At 33.1% G+C, this 23,004-nt stretch overlaps 1 protein-coding gene across 1 annotated transcript; it reads left to right on the top strand.

Moving 5' to 3' along the window:
* The first annotated feature begins 8,739 nt into the window (after positions 1-8,739).
* Positions 8,740-22,687, top strand: LOC127734287 (cytochrome P450 26A1-like). Its single transcript, XM_052244116.1, has 4 exons — positions 8,740-9,285; positions 14,703-15,203; positions 20,509-20,913; positions 22,136-22,687. The coding sequence occupies exons 1-4, from the start codon at positions 9,052-9,054 to the stop codon at positions 22,535-22,537; spliced, it is 1,542 nt and encodes a 513-aa protein (XP_052100076.1). The 5' UTR covers positions 8,740-9,051; the 3' UTR covers positions 22,538-22,687.
* Positions 22,688-23,004: the final 317 nt, after the last annotated feature.

The raw sequence follows: 23,004 nt of genomic DNA, 5'->3' as shown, positions 1-23,004 counted from the left end.
AACTATCGAGTTGACCTCCAAAGTCATACCATATAAGCGATGTAAACATAAATAAAGATATAAATAGATTAAGCGAACTCGTGCTATTGGATTTTTCTAGGTCTGTTTAATCTCATATTATAGATTAAAAATATATGTTTATCATAGTTTTTACCTGTATAAGAATGATTTTTTGTGGATCGGATCAATTTCCTTTCTTATTCCTGAAAATATAACTAGGCCCATTTCACTGAAGTTTTTGAGTGCTTAGTCATAATTTTTTAATTTTTTTTGGAATACAAATAAGTCACGTTATGTGATTATGCAATAAGATTGATTAAAATGCAAGTCTGATACAGATTTCTTTAAGATCAAAGGAGGACAAGACTTTAATGTTTCAATTGTACATGTAATATTTGTTTTAACTTTCAACTTTTACAGTTACATCAAGAGTGTCTGAATGGTTTTTTTCCATTCATCTTGATTTTAGCTTGTGCACAAGACAGTATTTCAAAATTCTATGAAGAATGTCTTGGTTATTTATTAAAAAGTTTTATTAATTTATTATCAATGAGCATTTTGCAGCTATCAACTTAATGAAGACGACGGTGCATGATCGAGTGCCCGACAGTAATTTACGACGTAATATTTGACGTCATTAGAGGAATTTCGTTGACGTCCCGAAAAACGACAAAAACTTAGTACAAAACTTGTCAATATTCTTAATTTTTTAAACATTATACCGAGAAATATTCACGTGGAAATATTCAAAAGCAAATATTGAATCTAAAGCTAAAACAAAGTTTCAAAACATTGACGGTATGTTTAATGTATTGCCCGGGTAGACTTGCAAGTAATATGTACAAAATGATTTTGGAATACAGGGTTTTAAAATGAATACTTATTTATAACTTCTGTCGGTTATTTACCGAGTTCTACCCGATTACATTTCATAACAAGGTGAATGGATATATGTGTCCTCTTGGGACCGGTGGTGGACATATATGTCCGCTTGTGACTCAGAGGGTTAAATTTGCTGGTCCAGTGGTCCTTTTTATAGACTTTTATACATATATATAAAAGTCTAAAGATTTGCGCAAAGATATTAATATCAGATGATAATATACGAAGATGATGTTATGAAATCATGTGATGTTGACAAATATTTCGGCTGAACAAATAGCCTTCGTCAGTGTCAATGATTTTAACAATACTACATGTAGTTGTTTTATCCCAAATCTTCAACCTCACCAAACAAAACAAAACTCAATACTCTATAAACGTGACTGTGTATCTATACATCCCAAATTGTCAAAATGCAGTAGTTTATATGAATGTATATAAAATCATAGAAGAGCCACTCTATCACACTGCTAGTACTTCCTGTTGATTCTGTTTGGATAAAGTACATTTCGGGAAAGCTTCTGGATAATGTACTAAATGTACTTCATCTAAACGGTATCAACAGGAAGTACTAGCAGTGTTTCCTTATCTGCGCAAGATCGGCTATTCTAGACGATCAGGAACATATTAAATTTGCTGGTTGGTCCTTTTTTTATAGACTTCTATATATATATATATATATATATATACCAACCGATTCAAAAAGTATGGGGTATAAATAGATATATTATACAACAAATCATTATTTATCATTTCATTATAAAATATAAAACAGTGGCCTAGTAACATAGAACTGCCAGTACCCGATAAGTTAAAAGGTCATGGATCAGGAAATACTATACCTATAAATAAGTTTTTAACAAAGCAAACATTTCTGTGTAATGTACACACCGTGTAGCAGGGTACATGATGATATCATTTACAATAGGACGTATGACCGACAAACTTTAAAAGACCATAACAATGTAAGACCTTTTTGCACCGAACAGTTTTTATAGAAATATGTATGTAGTTTTTAACTATGGTATTTCTTCAACACTGGCGGCACTCAAACGTAGAAGTAACCATAGTTTTAAAACTATCCCCTACATGAAATGTAGCTATGGGCTGGACATGACTCGTCGTCGTGAAACATAAAAAAAAATGCTAAGTGTCTTATTTTTTTTATCAATAACGTATTTTATTCGACTAAAACTATTAAAGCCAAAAGTGTCTTAACCTTTTCATTACAAAATCTTTTATACGAAATTATATTTGAATTATTCCCTGACTGGTTGCCAGTATGTGTTTCATGCCTCAAAATTGTCTGATTATTTTATACCTTAGTTTTGAAAGTGGATCAGAATACTTATATCAAGGTGGTATTCGTATGTCATTTAAAGCAGACAGCTATGGGAGGAAAATCTGGCTATGCATGCATTACGTACATGTCATAGAATATCCACGGTATCGAATCCCTTGAGAGGTGAAGCCGGTATTGTGTTGTCTGAAAGAAGTAACAGTAGTGGACATAGTCCATTGAGAGGTGAAGCCGGTATTGTGCTGTCTGAAAGAAGTAACAGTAGTGGACATAGTCCCTTGAGAGGTGAAGCCGGTATTGTGTTGTCTGGAAGAAGTAACAGTAGTGGACATAGTCCATTGAGAGGTGAAGCCGGTATTGTGTTGTCTGGAAGAAGTAACAGTAGTGGACAGTGTCTGGAAGAAGTTATGGAAGTGGACACTATCCCTTGAGAGGTGAAGCCGGTATTGTGTTGTCTGAAAGATGTAACAGTAGTGGACATAATCCATTGAGAGGTGAATCAGGTATTGTGCTGTCTGGAAGAAGTTATGGAAGTGGACACAATCCCTTGAGAGGTGAAGCCGGTATTGTGTTGTCTGAAAGATGAAACAGTAGTGGACATAATCCATTGAGAGGTGAATCAGGTATTGTGCTTTCTGGAAGAAGTTATGGAAGTGGACACAATCCCTTGAGAGGTAAATCCAGATTTGTGCTGTCTGGAGGAAGTTCGGTAGTGGACATAATCCACGGAGAGATGAATCCAGTATTGTGCTGTCTGGAGGAAGTTAGGTAGTGGACATAATTCATGGAGAGATGAATTAGGTATCAAGCTGGCTGGTGAAAGTAAGGTAGTGGACACAATCCATAGAGAGGCGAATCATGTATTGTGCTGTCTGGAGGAAATTACAGTAGTGAACGCAATCCCTAGAGAGGCCAATCAGGTGTTACTAGACTAGTGATATCTGGATGAAGTTAGGTAGTGGACACAATCCCGTGAGAGGGGAAACCGGTATTGTGTTGTCTGAAGGAAGTTATGGTATTGGAGACAATCTATGGAGAGGCTAATTAGGTATTATGCTGTCTGGAGGAAGTAACGGTTGTGGAAATAATCTCTCTGGAGAGGTGAATCCGGTATTGTGCTGTCTGGAGGAAGTTACGGTAGTGGACACAATCCCTTGAGAGCAGAATCCGGTATTTTGCTGTCCGTCGGGAGTTACGGTAGTGGACACAATCCCTTGATGGCAGAATCCGGTATTTTGCTGTCTCGGGAGTTACGGTAGTGGACACAATCCCTTGAGAGCAGAATCCGGTATTTTGCTGTCTCGATAGTTACGGTAGTGCACACAATCCCTTGAGAGCAGAATCCGGTATTTTGCTGTCTCGAGAGTTACGGTAGTGCACACAATCCCTTGAGAGCAGAATCCGGTATTTTGCTGTCTCGGGAGTTACGGTAGTGGACACAATCCCTTGAGAGGCGAATCAGCTGTGGTATGTACGTGCACTAATTTTTGATACATATTTCCCACGACGAATATATATGCGGATTATTAATTTAAGATACACTGACATCAAAACTGCATTTTCGTTAAACTTTGTATGGGCTGTATTTTATAAAGGACAAGATTTTACTTGATTATTATTTTATAATTTAGAATTATTACGCAAATACAGAACTAAGGTCTATCATGCACTTATGGTAGGTCAATGATATTGGTTACTAGTAGTATTAAAATTAGCACATCGCATTTTCATGGGGATTTTTGTCCCTGCAGACATGGTCTCCTGACTGAAACTTTTGCTTAGTTTATATATATATCAAAGTGTGTAATTAGGTCAGCTTAAGGAAAACCACTAGTGGTAAGTCAATAATATTTTGTTTGCAGCTGTATTAGTATTAGAACATCTCATTTCCAAGGAGATAATATAGCCCTCGTTATGGTTAATTTACTTTGAAGCGTTTGTATAGTTTGGACGTGAAGGAATGCGATTAAGTAATTTGACACAGAACCACGTTTGATAAGTCATTGCTATTTCGTATGCAGTTGGTATGGCAATGACATATCTTATTTTTTATTTCTATTTTAGTTTGCCTTGCACCTTTTGTAATTGCTTATTGACGTTGGAAGTTTTGCGCAGTTTACATGTTAGTGTTGCCATCTAAACTTCAACATTAACATTATACTATCAAAACTGCATATAGGCGAAGTATATCTTTGTGTAAACATATTATGATATTATTATGTCTCTTAGATGTCCCACAACCAATGAAATAAATCACCACACGTACAACATTTATATTTAAAAATCAGTGTTAGTTCTTCCCTGATACAAACAAATAACCTTGATTCTGATAAAAACCTACAAATACATGACATATATGTCTTGTTGTAATGTTAGTTGCTGTAACCCTCTCTTGATGGTTTTTTTGATTTTGACAATTTTATGGGACTTTAAGATCGTACTGCCATTTACATCTATCATATCTGTAAATGTGTACCACTCCTTTTTTTCAATCAACTGATTCGTCTTCTGTTTCAGCCTCCATTAGGCGTGGATCCAACCAATTTGAATAGGGGTTTAGTATCCCCCCCCCCCCCGGAACACCCTGTTGGATCCGCCAATTCTCCATAACAAGTATTTTGAAAGTAAACATTTAATGACATGTAAAAATATAAATTAAATGTAAACATAAAATAAAAGGCAGATAAGCACATGCCATGAAATTAGCCGTGTATCTATCCGCACACCGTGAAATAAACATCCTACCTTTCCGTCCGTCCGCCAGACTGATACCTACAATATTTCCTAGCGATTGCCAGTAACGCAACTTCACATATTGTTCAAGCTCTCATATATCTCCAAGTTTACTACAACGAAGATAGTATGACTGGTGGTCGTGTTATTGACCGTGTTTAATATTCAAATTGTTCTTTGCATGTGAAGAAAATGTTATTACATATAATACTAAATTTCGCTTTACTAAGGCGCAACGAATAGTACAGTATAAAGTAACACATCTGTAACGAAGCGTACACATCGGAGAATAAAAAATTCAGCCTCCGGTTTCTTCATATCATATACACCTACAATGATAACAATATAATATAATTTTTTTTTAAATTAAATGATTATCTTTTCAGAAATGTATCTTTACTTTCATGGTAATATTCTAAACAAAGCACAAAAATGTCGACATTCACCTCAAAAGCTAACCAAACCTTTTATTCTAAAACCAGTTGTTGGCATGAAACGGGTTATGTTCTTCTCATATATTTTACGATGGTATGATACTAAAGCCCTAACGGGAAGGATTGTGCTTGATTTTCATATGATGAAGACATAATCTTTCAATCAGTTTAATTAAGGTCTGGAGCTGGCATGTCAGTAACTGCTAGTAGTCCTTTGTTAATTTATGTATCATTGCCATTTTGCTTAGTTTCTTTTGTTACCTATTCTGACATCAGACTCGGACTTCTTTTAAACTGAGTTTTACTGTGCGTATTGCTGTGTGTTTGTTTATTCTACATTGGCAAGAGGTATAGGGGGAGGGTTGAGATCTCACAAAACATGTTTAACCCCGCCGCATTTTTGCGCCTGTCCCAATTCAGGAGCCTCTGGCTTTTGTTATTCTTGTATGTTTTTTTAAAATTTTAGTTCATTTATATGTTTAGTGTGACGTCCATTTTCATTGAACTAGTACACATTTTTGTTTAGGGGCCAGCTGTGAAGCCCGCCTGCGGGTGCGGGATTTTCTCTCTGTGTTGAAGACCCATTGGTGGCCTTCGGATTTTTCTGCTCTTTGGTAGGGTTGTTGTCTCTTTGACACATTCCCCATTTCCAATCTCAATTTTATTACTATAATGTCAGGCGCGCTAAACTATATATATATATAATGGATGCAAGTATAGTATTGCTTGGTAGAGGATTGAGGCTTAACACCGAGTGGGACACCACGGCGAGAAGGAGAAGAGAAAATTTTTGGATCCACCAACTCCACACTTTAGAACCTGATGGTCTTAACGAAAAAGATGAGAAAAGATACAGGAAAGATAAAGAATAATTTAGTACACAGCATCGTCCTTTTTATCCTGTAATATTGGCCAATGGACGTTGCTAACTTCAACTACCAATTTTGTAAAAATCTTGAACTTCATCCAAATTATGTATTATTTTCAAGGCAGCTAAATTCAAGTGCAACATATACATTGAGCTGCAAAAGTTTCTTATCATCTACATCCGATTTCACCTGGATAGATGCACGCTTGATAAAGCTAGTTAGTCTAGCGAAATATTGCGTTTATTTTCATCATTTTGTAAATATTTTAAACATTCTTATATTTACATACTAAATAGTGTGTTAAAATTACATTGTTAGGCAATCTATAATTTTATTTGTGTAATTGAATTAATCTCTGTACTGATTAATCCACACTCCCATAGATTTGTATGTCATGTGCTGCTATTTATAGGCACTTATATATATATATATATATATATATATATATATATATATATATACTAGTCAACAAAAGTAACGATACACAAGTTTGAACTCCAATTTATCATAAAATATAATAAATAAGAAAAACTGTTAAATTTTCCAATGAAAAACCTTCATTTGCAAAGAAAATGCATATGATTAAAAGAATCTGACCAAATTGGAAAGTGAGAAAATACCGTGTTATTGAACACAGGGGTCAAATTTATTTTGCGGAAAATGATGACAAAAGTCGGCACTTAATTTCGAAGATGAGAATTAAGTATTCAAATATCTTCAAAGGAATTCAAAATTTTAAGCAGACCATGTTTAAGTTTTAAAGTTTTAAACTCTAATATCGATTTTTGAATTTTTGGGTGAAAATTCGATTTTTGAAATAACAAAAATTGCAAAATAAATCGCGTATTTGTCTTAAATCAATGGTAATGATAAGAAAATAATACTCTGTAAATTTTAGACCAATTGGGCAATTATTTACCTTGGTATAGTGTATCCAATTTCATTATATATAGAAAATACATTACCTTGTATCGTTTCTTTTGTTGACTAGTATATATAAGCAAGTCTAAAAGGGTACAACATCACCAAAAAAAAAGTAAAATCATGAACAAATGTTAAATATTTCGGATAACTAACATCCTTCATCAGTAAGATGTCAAATGATTCTTATCTAGATAATCAGTAAGATGTCAAATGATTCTTATCTAGATAAGAATCATTTGACATCTTACTGATGAAGGATATTAGTAAGAATTATTTGACATCTTACTGATGAAGGATATTAGTTATCCGATATATTTAACATTTGTTCATGATTTTACTTTTTTTACAGCGGATGACCTTGAGGGCATTCCGGTGTTATGTTGCCGCAGACATTTACCCACGTGACTTGCGTTTTTTTGACTGATAACCGTTCGAACGTATTTCGTATAAATACGCGGATATTATCGAGTGCAAAATAATATTCCTTATCGCTTGTTATAAATTCATTTCTTCAATGAATACTCATGAAAATATTTGTTAAGAACATAAATAAATAATATGAAAAATGTTTCAAATATTAATATAGTATATTTAATAACAAACCAGATTATAATGATAACAAATTATTGTCCCATGATTATATCACTACAATATAATAATTATTACGGTGAGGTTGAATTCTCTGTCATTTATTCATCATCCACACAGGAACTTGTCTCAGAAAAAAATATAAATCTATGTACCTTAACATAACTTTCAGGTATAGATATAATTTATTTTTTCTGAGACAAGTGCCTGTGACTATCCACCACAACTTGCGGTCATCCGATGTTCAGTACTTCAGTACTTTGATTTTGGTGATGTTACATACCATTTTAGACTTGCTTATTATATATTATATTTTGTAGTGTACTGTATCATAAATTATATGATCCATCGCCCCGTAAGATTTATCGTTGGCTATTATTCAGACATTTTATATATATATATAATTCGTCTAAACAACAGCCCAACGATGTTAGATCTGTTGTAGAGTCGTCACTGGTTCAGACGTACTTATATATATATATATATATAAACAACTTTAAATTGAAAACAACGTTCAAACCTATGATTGCGTTGGATAAAAACCGCAATTTTTATACGTGTGCATGCAAAACAAATTTCTTGGTAGAGGGGTCTAAATACAGCACAAACAACATTTTCTAAAAGACCAAAACGTGAAAAAGTATATTTTAACAAAACAAATATCAGCTTTTCAACATGTGCATGTAAATATAAAAAAAATCTTGCTCTGAGTCATTAAATAAAATATGTTTAAGCAAACTATTCTATTTATAGCATTAAAAAATTTACTGAGGACAGCTGTTCTCAGTTGTTCAAAGTTTATTAAAGTCGACCGCGTAAACGTCAGGATTCACGTGTATCTGGTGTACAGGGTGATGATATTTTTATTATTATTGTGCTGTGTTTGTTTGCGTATAAAAATAGCACTGTTGCACTTGATTAACCTCGTTCGTGTATACTACGATTCATTCACACATTTGTTTAACATCTTCTACCTGGTTTACCCTATTTAACGGTGGTTGAAGATTAAAACATTTGTTTAACACACACAATAAAAGAGCTTATACATACTAACACATTACGAACAATTATACAATATTTAAATGGAAATACATATTTAAGGTCAAGAACACTATATGATCGTGTATACAGGCTACAAACAGTGTCGGTCTTACAAATTTATTTTTAGGGTGAAATGACCTACAGAGGATGAACTTGGAAAGTTAAATGTGTCATAAGGATTGTTTGTAGGCGGTCCTCTGGGGAAATATTGATTCGTATATAAAATATTTTACGCTTAAAATGGAAATATTATCTATCAGCACACCGAGCTTGTTGTAAGATGCTTATTGATTTTATATACAGTTTGTCTATGTATATCTTCTGTTACTGTGTGTTGTGTTGGGGTCTGGTTCTTGTTGGTTGCTGTATTGTAGTCCATGTGCTGATTAAGTATTGTTGGAATTATTACATTACCCTGTGGTGCGTAACGGACAATGAACTCAGTCATCTGCCGATTCCACCAGGAACACTAGGATATCCATTCATTGGAGAAACTATTGAATTCATCAGAAAGGTAAGACATATATAAGTCACTAAGACCCCGTTTACCAGTGGCAGATCTAGGGGGCGCAGAGGCCGTACGCCCCTTTGATCGCCAATAACATAAAAAATCTCGTGAATTTCCTGATATATATGAATTTTTATTCTAAAATCGTCCATTTTTTTTTCGTCTCGCTCCGCTCGATAGTATATTTTCAATTATCGGGAATTAAGGCCAACCTTTCAAAAATCCTTGATCTGCTCCTGTTTTCACTCTCACGAAATTGAACCGATCGTCATTTGAATCGATCTTAAAAAGACCAGTTCGTGTTAACATTTGCACAAGAAAGATCGATCTCAATCTTATTAAATCTAGTGCGTTTACACTGATATATAAAAAGAACCGGTCTGACCATTATTACATTACATTTAAGTAAAACACGACCCTTAACGACGTGTGCATTTCGCGCGGAAAATCACACACTGCAAAAGTATGGACGAAATAGTTGGGTCATTGGAATTACTTGTAAGGTTAATACTTATGTTTACAAGTCATTAAACAAAGAAATGTAAAGAGATTGTCACTTAAGAAGGAAAGGTCAATGCGACTGAAGATGAGGAATTTGCAGCGAAGAAATAGGATTTATCGATTTGGAAGCGGCTATTTGTCTTATCCACACGTTCTGTCTAGGACAGGAGGATTTTTTAAAAATGATTAACTTGGCCTGGTAAGAAAATAAAGCAAATAACTTTGCACAAGACAGTTTGAAAATCAATATTCTGCAGCACAAAAGCAGAAAACAATTATGTACAAAAATGAAAATAATTTTTCGCGCAACCAAAAAATGAGCATTCGTAGCAACAAATGAAAATGAATATTCAATCCGGGAAAATCCTCCTGCCCTTCCCAAACTCCACCCCACCCTAAGAATATCAAATGGTGTCGTCCCCTTAGATGGATATGCGACATTCGGGGAGCAAACTTCAAAATCCCATTGATATAAATGTTAAAGGTATGTCCTTTAGACATGTAAGAAAGAAAGTTTCCATAGTTTGAGTTAACCGTTGAATTCTCAAAAAAGTTAAAAAAATGGTATTTGGGAGCAATAGCTTATGTTAAAACCAATATTATTATGTTCGCTGCTGAAATTCAAATTAACAATAGTTTTACGAATGAACTAAAAATTGTGGTAAAATTAAGATAGGTCTGTGAGGATGTTATTTAGATATAAATTATATATTTTTGGCCTGAAAAAGATTTCTATTGATTTTTCATATCAGTTGAACTGTATGCAAATTAAACAAGAAGTAAATAAATACTCAAAATGTTCAATGCATAACCTTGAAAAAAGCCAGCGGGAACCGTCCTCAACAGACTACAAATCTACTTAGTTCATTTAATCTTTTTTGTCGAGCCTGCGAAATTATTATTCTTTTATAGTTAACATTCAGATTTAGAGTGAGGTTAAAGTTTTTTTTAGACATCAATAAATTTGTCAAACCTACATGGAATTTTATTAAATTTGGACAGAATCTTGTTTATTACCGAAGACAGTATACAGAGCAAAATTTTGAAAATTTATTTTTCCGTATTTTACCTAAGTTTTTTTTTACAGTTAACAAGTAGATACAGTCTTGGATTAAAGTTTGTTACACATCAATTACTTTGTCAAACCTTCCTAGAGTTTTTTGAAACTTTGGCAGAAGCTTTTTAATGATTAAGAGGTAATGTCTGAAGCAAACCTTTGAAAATATATTTTTTTCATTTTTAGTATTTTTCTGATAGATGGACTTCGTTTTTTACAGTTAGCATTTACAGACAGTCTGGAATAAATTGTTTTGACATGATAAATTTGTTAACCTTCATGGATTGTTATGAAACTTGGACAGAAGCTAATCTTCAAGACCAAGAAATAGCATCTAAAGAAAAAGTTTGATTTTTTTTTTTAATTCTGTATTTTACTGGACTCACTTTTTAAGTCTTTTACACTGAGAGCACCAATCGCAGACGAGACACAGGGTTCTGCGGAACCCCTTACGAATTTTTTGTGCAAATTGTGGTTTATCTCAAAGGCACCGCAAGATCATGTCTTCTGCATATAAAAGATACCTCAAATGCTTATTTATATATTTGCCTCCTATCGCTTGCGAAAACGTATTATATAAAACGTGCAAAGGTAAGATACGAAAAGAAATATTATAAACCTCATTTGTCTGTCTTATTGTCGCATGACTTGTATGGCCAGTACCGGATATTAGAGGTCATTTAAGGACGACATCTCACAATCAATGAGATGGGAGGCTGATAAGAAAATAAACTGGAATGGATATTAATCCCGCATATTTTTTAGCTCAGAATATTGACTTAACTGGTGAACAGATAGTCCCACTCGACAAAAAGGAAAAAGGAGGGTTTATTCCCTATTTCATTTTGTTTGTTCGTTTGTTAGTATTTGATTTTCAAATGGGAACTTGGATGTCAGATTTACAGTCGTCTCGGTCGAATGGACCCATTTAGGAATGATTCTGTATTATGAAACCATGCTGGTTGTTCTTATTGACTCGGACGTCATTTACGAGCCGTTGAAATTAAACATTGCTAACTTCTACGTTATTTGGTCTCTGGTGGGGAGTTGTCTTCTTGGCAATCATTCCACATCTTCTTATTTTTATATCGTATTTTACGAGAACTGTAGTTGAATTTCTAAATGGTTCCATTCATTTAGTCCACTTAGTTTAGTCAAATTAAAAAGCCGGCATATACAAATAGTTTGTTTAACGAGGCCACAACTCATAATTTAAGAGGAAGACAAAAATGATTAAGAACATCTTTCTGTGACTGACGTCAAGATGCTTGCTTTTTTATTGAGATCATATTTGTTACTAAATCACTCTAAATGACATCGTTAAAATTTAACATTTTATAAAGATAATCTTACGCCTGCAATGGATTAAATATTTAAAGTTGAGTATTTATCAATAAATAGTAAAATATAACCTTTCTGTTTCATCTTCATTCTTCATATAATAATAGATATTAACTATACACATGAGCAATGTAAAGAAGTCAACAAAACTGAGAATTAATATTTCTTTTTTAAGATTAATATTTAATGGATTTATCAATTCATAGAAATTTATATTAAAGTGGGTAGAATTGAAACGCTTGAGATTTAAAATGAAGATCGTGCAAGTGAGAAGTAGTCTGCTGGAACTGTAAGGTCATGCTGATTGTGCAAGTGAGAAATCTTCGACTGGAATTGTTAGGTCATGTTGATCGTGCAAGTGAGAAACCTTCTACTGGAATTGTAAGTTCATGCTGATCGTGTAAGTGAGAAATCTTCTACTGGGATTGTAAGGTCATGTTGATCGTGTAAGTGAGAAACCTTCTACTGGAATTGTAAGTTCATGCTGATCGTGTAAGTGAGAAACCTTCTACTGGAATTGTAAGTTCATGCTGATCGTGTAAGTGAGAAACCTTCTACTGGAATTGTAAGGTCGTGTTGATCGTGTAAGTTAGAAACCTTCTACTGGAATTGTAAGTTCATGCTGATCGTGTAAGTGAGAAACCTTCTACTGGAATTGTAAGTTCATGCTGATCGTGTAAGTGAGAAACCTTCTACTGGAATTGTAAGGTCATGCTGATCGTGTAAGTGAGAAACCTTCTACTGGAATTGTAAGGTCGTGCTGATCGTGTTATTGAGGAATCTTCTACTGGAATTGTAAGTTCATGCTGATTGTGCAAGTGAGAAATCTTCTACTGGGATTGTAAGGTCATGTTGATCGTGTAAGTGAGAAACCTTCTACTGGAATTGTAAGTTCATGCTGATCGTGTAAGTGAGAAATAGTCTATTGGAATTGTAAGGTCATGTTGATCGTGTAAGTGAGAAATAGTCTACTGGAATTGTAAGGTCATGCTAATCGTGCAAGTGAGAAATAGTCTTCTGGAATTGTTAGGTCATGCTAATCGTGCAAGTGAGAAATAGTCTACTGGGATTGTTAGGTCATGCTAATCGTGCAAGTGAGAAACCTTATACTGGAATTGTAAGGTCATGTTGATCGTGTAAGTGAGAAATAGTCTATTGGAAATGTAAGGTCATGCTCATGAAATGTTTGGTATTAAGATAAAATATTTCTCATAAAACAGATTATTCCTAGCATTAATGCCATTCATAAATTCTAAAAAGGCTTGAAAAATTAATATAAGCGAAGTAAATACATTATAAAAGGGGATGGGACTATTGATATTATGAAGCAAAAGGTAGACATCGACACCAGGACCACAAGAAAAAGACGAAAAGACTACAGTCCACGAACATTACATATAATTAAAACTAAAAGACTTCAGTCCACGAACATTACATATGATTACAACTAAAAGACTACAGTTCACGAAAATTTCATATAATTAAAACTTAAAGACTACAATTCCACGAACATTACATTAATTAAAACTAAAAGACTACAGTCCACGAACATTACACATGATTAAAACTAGGACTGCAGTCCACGAACATTACATATAATTAAAACTAAAAGACTACAGTCCACGAACATTGCATATAATTAAAACTAAAAGACTGCAGTCCACGAACATTGCATATAGTTTAAACTAAAAGACTGCAGTCCACGAACATTACATATGATTAAAACTAAAAGACGTCCACGAACATTACAAATAATCAAAACTGCATGAAAGCGTTAAATTCAGACAGTTAAAGAAAGAAAATGTGTGGTTTTTGTCTTGCGTTTTTCAACTTTATCCGTTTTAGCCTTTTCGCGTTTCGTTTTTTCGTCTTTTCGCTTTGATGGTATGAAAATGAATTGAAAAATATATCCCATTGTGAAATGCATGATAACACAGCAAACAACCATACAATACCAGACCAATACAATACTATACATTCATCTTCGGAAAAATAGTATTGTTCCTAAGCAAATACAGAATTATTCAAATCAATTTTTCTTTTAGTGGTCGAAAAGTTTGATTTCACTACCCTGTGATAAAACAAATTCAACAACTGCATTTTGCATTCAAATATTCTTACAAGTCAATGTATTTTAACAGAGTGGTATATTACCATTGTTTATAAATGTTGTTTAACATTGCGTATTAATTGGTTACATTTTATTCACGTAGACAGTAATCAAAATGAGCTACTTTTGCCAATACGGTATTGAGGTTATTGTATGTAAAGAAATTTTCATGAACTTTAGCCCTTTTTATGGGTTTATTATCTTGAAAACGATTTTATTGGATAAAAAAAAACTGTTAACAGAAAAATTTTAAAACAATTAAATTTAAATCTACAAGTCATTTTATGTGTCATCCAGTTGCTTCATGTTTTTTTTTTTGCTGTTAAATTAAAAACAATTGTACATGATTGGTGCAAAACAATAAACATGTTCTGTATTGACATACAGTAAAATGTTTTTTTTTTTCATTTTCAGAACGACAAGTTCTACAAATCACGTCAAAATAAATATGGTAACGTATATAGGACACATGTGCTTGGAAGACCAACTATACGTGTTTCGGGGGCACACAATCTCCGCAAAATTCTAATGTCAGAGAACTCTTATGTGTCATCACAATGGCCACCGAGCATTCGGAAAGTACTCGGTCCTTATGCACTGTCTATGATGGACGATATTCACGAGCACAAAGAAAGGAAAAGATTGCTTATAAATCTATTTCTACCAGATGCATTAAATCAACATATACCAATAATTAGAAAAACAATAAAACATTTCATAGATGAATGGTGTAAAAAGGGAAACATTCTTGGATACCCGCAATGTAGAAATCTAGCTTTTATCATAGCAGCAAAATGCTTGGCCGGTTTTGACTGTGATGATGAAATGGGGAACGAACTTAGTTCAATTTACCAATCAATGGTTCATAACATGTTTTCTTTGCCGATTGAATTGCCTGGGTTTGGACTTTACAAGGTAAGAACATCAGAATGCTTATAGTACAATTACCCAGGTTTTTAAATGATCGCACACCCATTAAACTGATTATTTTTTATATTCTTGTTCTGTGTTCAGAAAACGACAGACCCCAAAAAAGGTAATTCTTGATGGGGTAGTGGACATTTGACAATTGAAAATGTTTTTTCTTCGATGGCGTGGAGTTTAATTTCTACACCCCAGATGTGCCAACTTGTTTAACGGACAATATTGTATCAAATTTTCTACACTGCATAGCGCTGATTAACTTTTTGATTTCTATAGCTATGTGTAAAATTATTTCATCCAATCTGATTAAAAGCAAATCGTGTGTTTCGTGCTTACACGAGCGACGAACTGAAAGCGCCTGACTTAGAACAGGCACATAAAGAATGTGGCGGAATTAAGTATGTTTGTGAACGCCAGTGGGATAGTGGTGTAACAGCTCGCCATAAGTAAACAAACTGTAAAAATCTGTTTCAATTGGCTTAACTCAAAAGATCGGTACGAGGATAAAAAACAACTAACATAAAAACAATGGACACAAGAGTACTCGCTGTTACTGAAATCTAGTTCAAAGCCAATTACAACTAATAAATAAAGCACGTTCTTCCAGACTAAATTGCTCCTCAACCTTTGTTTTGAAACTCTGTCGCTTATATCTAATAGTCTTTATTTTGATATAATCTGAGTGTCGTATGTCATGGGTGTTACCATCTTCAAATCCTTCATGATTTTCAAAACATGTAAAACTATTCAAATGAAGATATAAGACAATAATTTACGAGCAAAACGACACATTGACTTATTTTTCTTTCCAACGACGTCTGAATTTTTACCATAGACAAAGATTTTTTTTATATAAAGACTAGAGTTTATCTATAAGTGTGTAATGTGATTACGTAATATTATCATTGATTATAAAACTGTTGTAATTTTCTCTTGTATAATGTTTTGTAATTTACTGGGTGAAATGAAAAACCGATGTGAATAGACTTGCCAAGTCATAATGTATATATTGCTAAATTGGGGATAATAGTGACATGGTATCAATAATGTTTAAACAGAGGTTTAATCGGGTGTCTTCCTGATATTCCTACATTTTAAAGGTGTCTTCAACCTATGCCTCCATTTGAAAAATATATATTCAATCTATGCCTACAAACAATAGGTGTTGTTATAACAATTAATAATCAATTACTGGTGAAATACAGTCAGTATTTTAAAGCTTTAAAAATTAATCCTTAATACAATTATAAACATCAGTTAAATACTATGCAATATTATGTTGTAGTAAATATGTAATTTGAAAAATATAAACAAAAATAATACAAAAGAACACTTCTGTATGGTAAAATACTTGCAAAATTTTGTTGTTCTAAATATGAAATTAAAACAAAATATATAAATAAAAAAATAAAAAAATTACAAAAAAAAACATAAAATAAAGATGGCAAGGGAGTTGGTACCAGCTATCCCGCTAGATTTAGTATTAGTTAAGGAGAGACCAAAACGTCAAATAAGATCCAAACAATTTAGTGACTATAAAACAACAAACATTGTTAGAGACAAATTTGTCTAAAACAACAGCCGGTGTTTCAAAATTCCATCTAGTAAATCTGACCAATATAAATAGTCATTCTTTGTAATAACAGTTTCCGATTGGAATAGAATACCAGACAATCTCGTGTGTGCCAAGACAATAGAGAGCTTTAAAACTTTGGTTGCTATCACCAGAGACATACATACACATGTATACATGTCTCTGCTCTCTCATCGTTGGACTTATTTTCCAGCGCCTATCTTCCTTTGCCATTGGTTCGTGTTCTATATTTAAATTAAAATTTCATTTTTGAAAAGTTGCTTTATTATTTTTAGGTATAAATTATATATATATTATATGTTGTTTGTGCTGTATTTAGACCCCTCTATAAATTTGTTATTGCATGCACACGTATAAAATTTGCGGTTTTTATCCAACGCAATCATAGGTTTAAACGTTGTTTTCAATTTAGACTTGTGTATATATATATATATATATATATATATATAATTTTTACGTAAAAATAATAAAGAAACTTTTATATATATATTGGCTTTTACTAGTTGTGACAGACTGCGCGGTGAATGATACTGAATGAAAGAGCTCTGACAGAGCTCTTTCATTCAGTATCATTCACCGCGCTACTTTTTAAGCTACAAGTCGTACAATATTGCTAAATTTTGCCAACCTATGCCAACATTTTTTTCATACAATTTTATACCTAAATTTCAAAATGTTGGCATAGGTTGAATAAACCATTTTAAAAATGCATATTCCATCTATTCATTGGACTCTTAGGGGAAACATTGTTTAATAACTTTTATATAAGCTGGAATTTCTTTTTTCTGGTTGTAGATCATACATTTGTATTAATTCTGACTATATGTTATATTATTAATGTTTATAATATCTCTGTACCATGGATTTTGGTTTATGAGAATAAAGATATAATATACAATCAAAGTTCAACAGCAGTTGTTATAAGGCAATTTGTTGTTTTAAGCAATTCATGTTCAGGTAAATAAGTGCAAAAAATACCCCCTTTTTGGTGCCCCCCTTTTTATGTATTTATGAAGAATTATGAATATTAAGATAAAAACAATGGATGCATTACTGATAATAAAATAGAAAATTAGATATAGAAATGTACTTTAAATTCATATAAAAGGAAATTCCAAATATTTAACTTTAAAAAGTAATGAGGGAGAAAAGGCTTAACAAATTGAATTATACATATTACACATATATAGTTTGAAATTTGAACCGTAATCTTAATAAACGATAGCCTTGATGCTGGGATAAATGCTATAAAAGTATAAGGTTGAATAGGCAAAGCCAAATTTAAACTACACTTCATATCACTCAAAGTAAGATACTTCTGTAGTAGTCCACCGTACCCAAATGCTGCACCTATGACCTATGAATAGGACCAATTCATGTATTAGTTCCAGATCACAATGATTTTATATGGACTGGGTTTGTGATAAATTCTAATAATTTAAAAATATTATTTTAAATGTAAAAAAATGTATTTAAAAATATTCATCATTTTGTTAATTTTCTAATGGTTCATGTACATGTAACATGCTCAGGTAGAACTTAAATTCATACTTTAGAAGGACTGATTTATGATAAATTCTCATATCTAAACATATTATACTGCCTATAGTGGTTTTGATATTTTTCTCTCATGTATAAGGATGATATTTTTCATTGTTACTCAGCTAGTAGTCCTAAAAGTATAATATGGTGCTTAAATACAGCTTACATCATTGTGTTAGTAAACTCTATCTTTTGGGACTTTGTAACAATCTATTTTGATTTGTTTTTTTGATGGATTAACTCAATGACGAAAACTTTTCATTCGTGACACGAGAAAATAAACACAACAATTTTGAAAAAATAGAAAAATAGAATAAAACAAAATAAGGATACAGGACAATTTCAATGAGACAAGAACATGCATTTGTTAGAACATTTTTTTTACATTTTCTACTATTGATATTTTCAAATTGGACATTGAAGAAAACTCAAGAGGTTTTATGGATATTTACCTGAAGTTAATTAGCTTTATGTTTTTACAACCTAATCCGATTTAAACCCGTGTTTATCTAAGTATTCCTCCCATTCCTACATGGATTTTTACAAATAACATACCAGATTTTAAAATATAGGGAATAGGAGGAATAAACCGTTTAATCGTATTTTAGGATTAGGTCTATTTTTTAAAGGGGTGATTCTAGGACGGTTCCGCCTTGGGAAGGGTGATTCAATCCTGATTTTCGTCGATATAAAGTTATTACAAAATTTAGGATAACAACATGAACAACAAATGGGTTGTAACAACACATACAGTTTTCTATTGTTACATTTTTTCCTGACGTTTCTGTGTAATGTTTCATTTTGATCAACACCCCACGGTGACAATAATTAACACGCTGCAGTTATATTTGTGTTTAGTATTGTTATAGAACTAGTTCTATAATTATCTAGCTATCGATTCTCATCATCCGCACTATATTTCTGAAGGGTGACCTCGTATTGTTACTGTTTATTTACTGAAAATAGTGCACCGGACGTATTACAATTCTTCAAGTTTTCGACAGATGTGATGAACAACACTCAGACGTTCCAACAATGTGTTTGCTTCCAAGGTCATGAATTTCGGTATACAACAGCATCATGATTCCTTACGATGAATAGTATAGACAGGAACATGTCTCTTTGTATATATTATGATATATAGACTCTTATAAAAATGAGAATGGAAATGGGGAATGTGTCAAAGAGACAACAACCCGACCAAAGAGCAGAAAACAGCCCAAGGCCACCAATGGATCTTCAACACAGCGAGAAAATCCTGCACACGGAGGCGTGCTTCAGCTGGCCCCTAAACAAAAATGTGTACTAGTTCAGTGATAATGGACGTTATACTAAACTCCAAAACATATAAATGAACTAAAATTAAAAATCATACAAGACTAACAAAGGCTAGAGGCTCCTGACTTGGGACAGGCGCAAAAATGCGGCAGGGTTAAACATGTTTTGTGAGATCTTATATATACATACATGCTATTATATTGCGATAACCTGTTTTTTTTATTATATAATTTGTCAACTGCCGACGTTTGTTGATAACTTCACAGATTTAAGATATAATTTATTGAGTAGTCGATGAGTTGTTTAAATGTGTAAGTAACGGAATCCAATGCACTTAAAGGAGTACCGCCGCTCAGGTGAATGCTAGGTAGCTTCACTTTTTTGTAAGATATAAGCTTTTTTAAGCAATTATTTAGAAGAAAACATCAATAATAAACAAAGTTCCTTTGATAACTTGATTAATTTGAAATATTAGAATATTTGTCGGGTCACCTCATTGGCGCATTGTCTACATCTCCTTTCATTGAATTTCCAGTCACCCCGTTATTTAATATTTTAAAGACTACTATGCTACACCACGACACACGATGGGAAGTTTTCTCGTTGTCTTATTTTCACAGTCTCTAAGATAGATTTCTGTTGCCATGGCTGTTATTTAGCGTTTTCATATTTCCTTCAATTGTTTTTTTTCTAATCGACACATGTGGTGAAAGGAATATTGCCACAAACATTTTCCGTTTAACATGTCGCAAAGGTTGTCACACGTATAAAAGATGCAAAATGAACAATACTATATATCTGTTGTTTATACTTAAATCAAAGTTATTAAAGCTGTTTGAAGAAAAAAACATAAAAATAATTTAGATACATTTCCTTTTTTAGGCACTCAAAGCAAAAAAGCGATTAATCCAAAGAATTGCAGAAAATATACAAAAATTAGAAAACATTCCCGTAGACGATAGAAAGAGTGTAAGTGCTTTAGATTTCCTTCTCCGAGAAGAAGAAGAAAACTGTCGATTCAAAACATGCGAGTCAATTGTTGAACTGATGTTCGCCAGCCATGATACGACTTCCAGTGCAATGTGTTCCTGTCTAATGTTTCTTGGCAAATATCCAAATGTCATTCATAAAGTACGAGAGGAAATAGGATCAGATGATCTTGATATTCTGACTTTAAATGATCTTCCAAAATACAAATATGCGTACAATGTCACCAAAGAGGTTCTACGCATGACACCCCCTGTTGGAGCAGGATATAGGAAGGTGCTTAAATCATTCCAACTAGAGGTACAAGTTATATTATTTGATATTGTAATCTCCTTCGGTTACTCGTGAGTTACGACAGTTTTTCATTCAAGGCCGTTAAAGAATGAGGACCAATTTCCCCTGACTTAATTTCACACTATGCCTATTTTCTTAAGTCCTTTAATCTTGTGGTAGCGTTTTCATTTCGAGTGAGGGAGGTCGTGGGTTCGAACCCCGGCCGGGTCAAACCAAAGACTTTAAAATTGGTATTTGCTGATTCTCTGCTAAGCATACGGCGTTAAGTAGTAAGAGCAAAGACTGGTCGGCTTGGAGTCAGAATAATGTGTCCGGGTAAGGTAGCATGTCTTCCTACAGACTGTTACCTTGTGAACTAGCTCAGCGTGTCGGTCTAGTACAAAGCAGGGTTGATATTCATATTACATTAACATGTTCTCGTCCTGAATATGCATATTAATTTGCCGCTGGACGTTAAGCAGCCATCAATCATCATCATCAATCTTAAAATAAAATTCACACTGTGAGATTCATATGTGAACTTTAAGGTTTTAACAAAATGTTGGCGTATTTCCGAACCTGTGACCAAATATGATATGTCTAAAGCTGGCTCGAAACTGCGATCACTAAATCAACATTCGCTTGCTATTATTGAAATTTATACTGAGCAAAAAGCAGAAAAGAGAGCAAAAATGTATATTCAAATTTATTAAAAGAATTTATTATGTTAAATATTTTGTGGGTATTTAATAGTTTTAAACGAATGTAATATTATGGGGCTTACTTTATACTATCCACTATCATTTAAAACCGGCTTACAGTTACCATTTTGAGAGACTATGCATTGCACACAATATTTATAATGTAAAGCAGCTAGAAGAGTTACACTGCATTATGTAACTTTGTGATCGATTCTTAAATATTTTCAATTTTAATACGCACAAGAGGTTGGGATTTAATTTCTGTTTTATTACACCCACAACAATTATCAGTTCCGGATCGTTTGTTACACATGTTTACTATTTTTCAAGTAGTCAAGTTAAAAAAATAAAAAATCGGTTAAACTTGATTCTCTTTATATCGGCATGTGAAATATTTGTCTGTCTACATTACATAACACTGTAGATCAGGTATATGAATAGAATTTGGACGACTACGGATTAGCTGTGTCTATTGCCACATCCGTCATATAGATATATAATTATTTATTACATAATTGAATTTAAATGATGTTTAATTATATTTTCAGGGTTATAAAATACCGAAAGGTTGGACTGTTGCCTATGGTATACGGGATACTCACCATACGTCACCACTTTATACGAATTCAGACGTATTCAAACCAGATCGATGGGATGACCTGCCCAATTTCGACAGGATAACACCAGATAATTTAGAAACCCGATATAATTATGCCACTTTCGGTGGTGGTCCAAGAACTTGTATAGGAAAAGATTTTGCCAAATTAGTATTAAAACTTTTTGTTTTGGAAGTGTGCAAAAGTTGCGACTGGAAGCTTGAGAATAAAGACGCAGAATTGTACTATATCCCAGTACCCAGAGCTGTTGACAATCTACCTTTATTTGTAAAAAAACGAAGTAATGATGATTGTTTCAATAAAGAAGACATAAACTGTATTCAAACAAATTAAGACGACAATTCTCAAATGATTAAACATGGTAAACTGTCGAAACGGAACGAAGGGCTAAATGTATCTTCTATGACCATTTAAGGTCTCTGTTAAACACGATGTGTGTTTCTTATTTACTGTACTTGTTAAATAAAATGTTATGTATTTGGATCTATTAGTCAGAATCACCACAGATATTTTTTCAGCTATGGTTTAACCTTTAATGCTTAAAATAGGTTGTTTTTATCAATGAGTTGGCCTCGAATGTAACAGAGGACGTTTAGTGCAGAAATACAAGCCATGTTTAAATATATCTAAAATAACTAGACTGAAGAAAACTTTAAAATGTAAAGGTTGATAAAAAATATTCAAATAATTGGTTTCATTAAAAAATCTAGGTAATAAAAACTATTTTTATTAAAGTGTACGGATAAGCGACGAACGTACAAAACATGAAGGGTAACTTGTTGTCGGAATGAACCATACCG

Source organism: Mytilus californianus, unplaced genomic scaffold (genome assembly GCF_021869535.1).
Source record: "Mytilus californianus isolate M0D057914Y unplaced genomic scaffold, xbMytCali1.0.p SCAF_3, whole genome shotgun sequence".
Taxonomy (NCBI): Eukaryota; Metazoa; Mollusca; class Bivalvia; order Mytilida; family Mytilidae; genus Mytilus; species Mytilus californianus.
The sequence above is the reverse complement of the archived record's forward strand: the minus strand, read 5'-3'. Positions and strand labels throughout refer to the sequence as shown.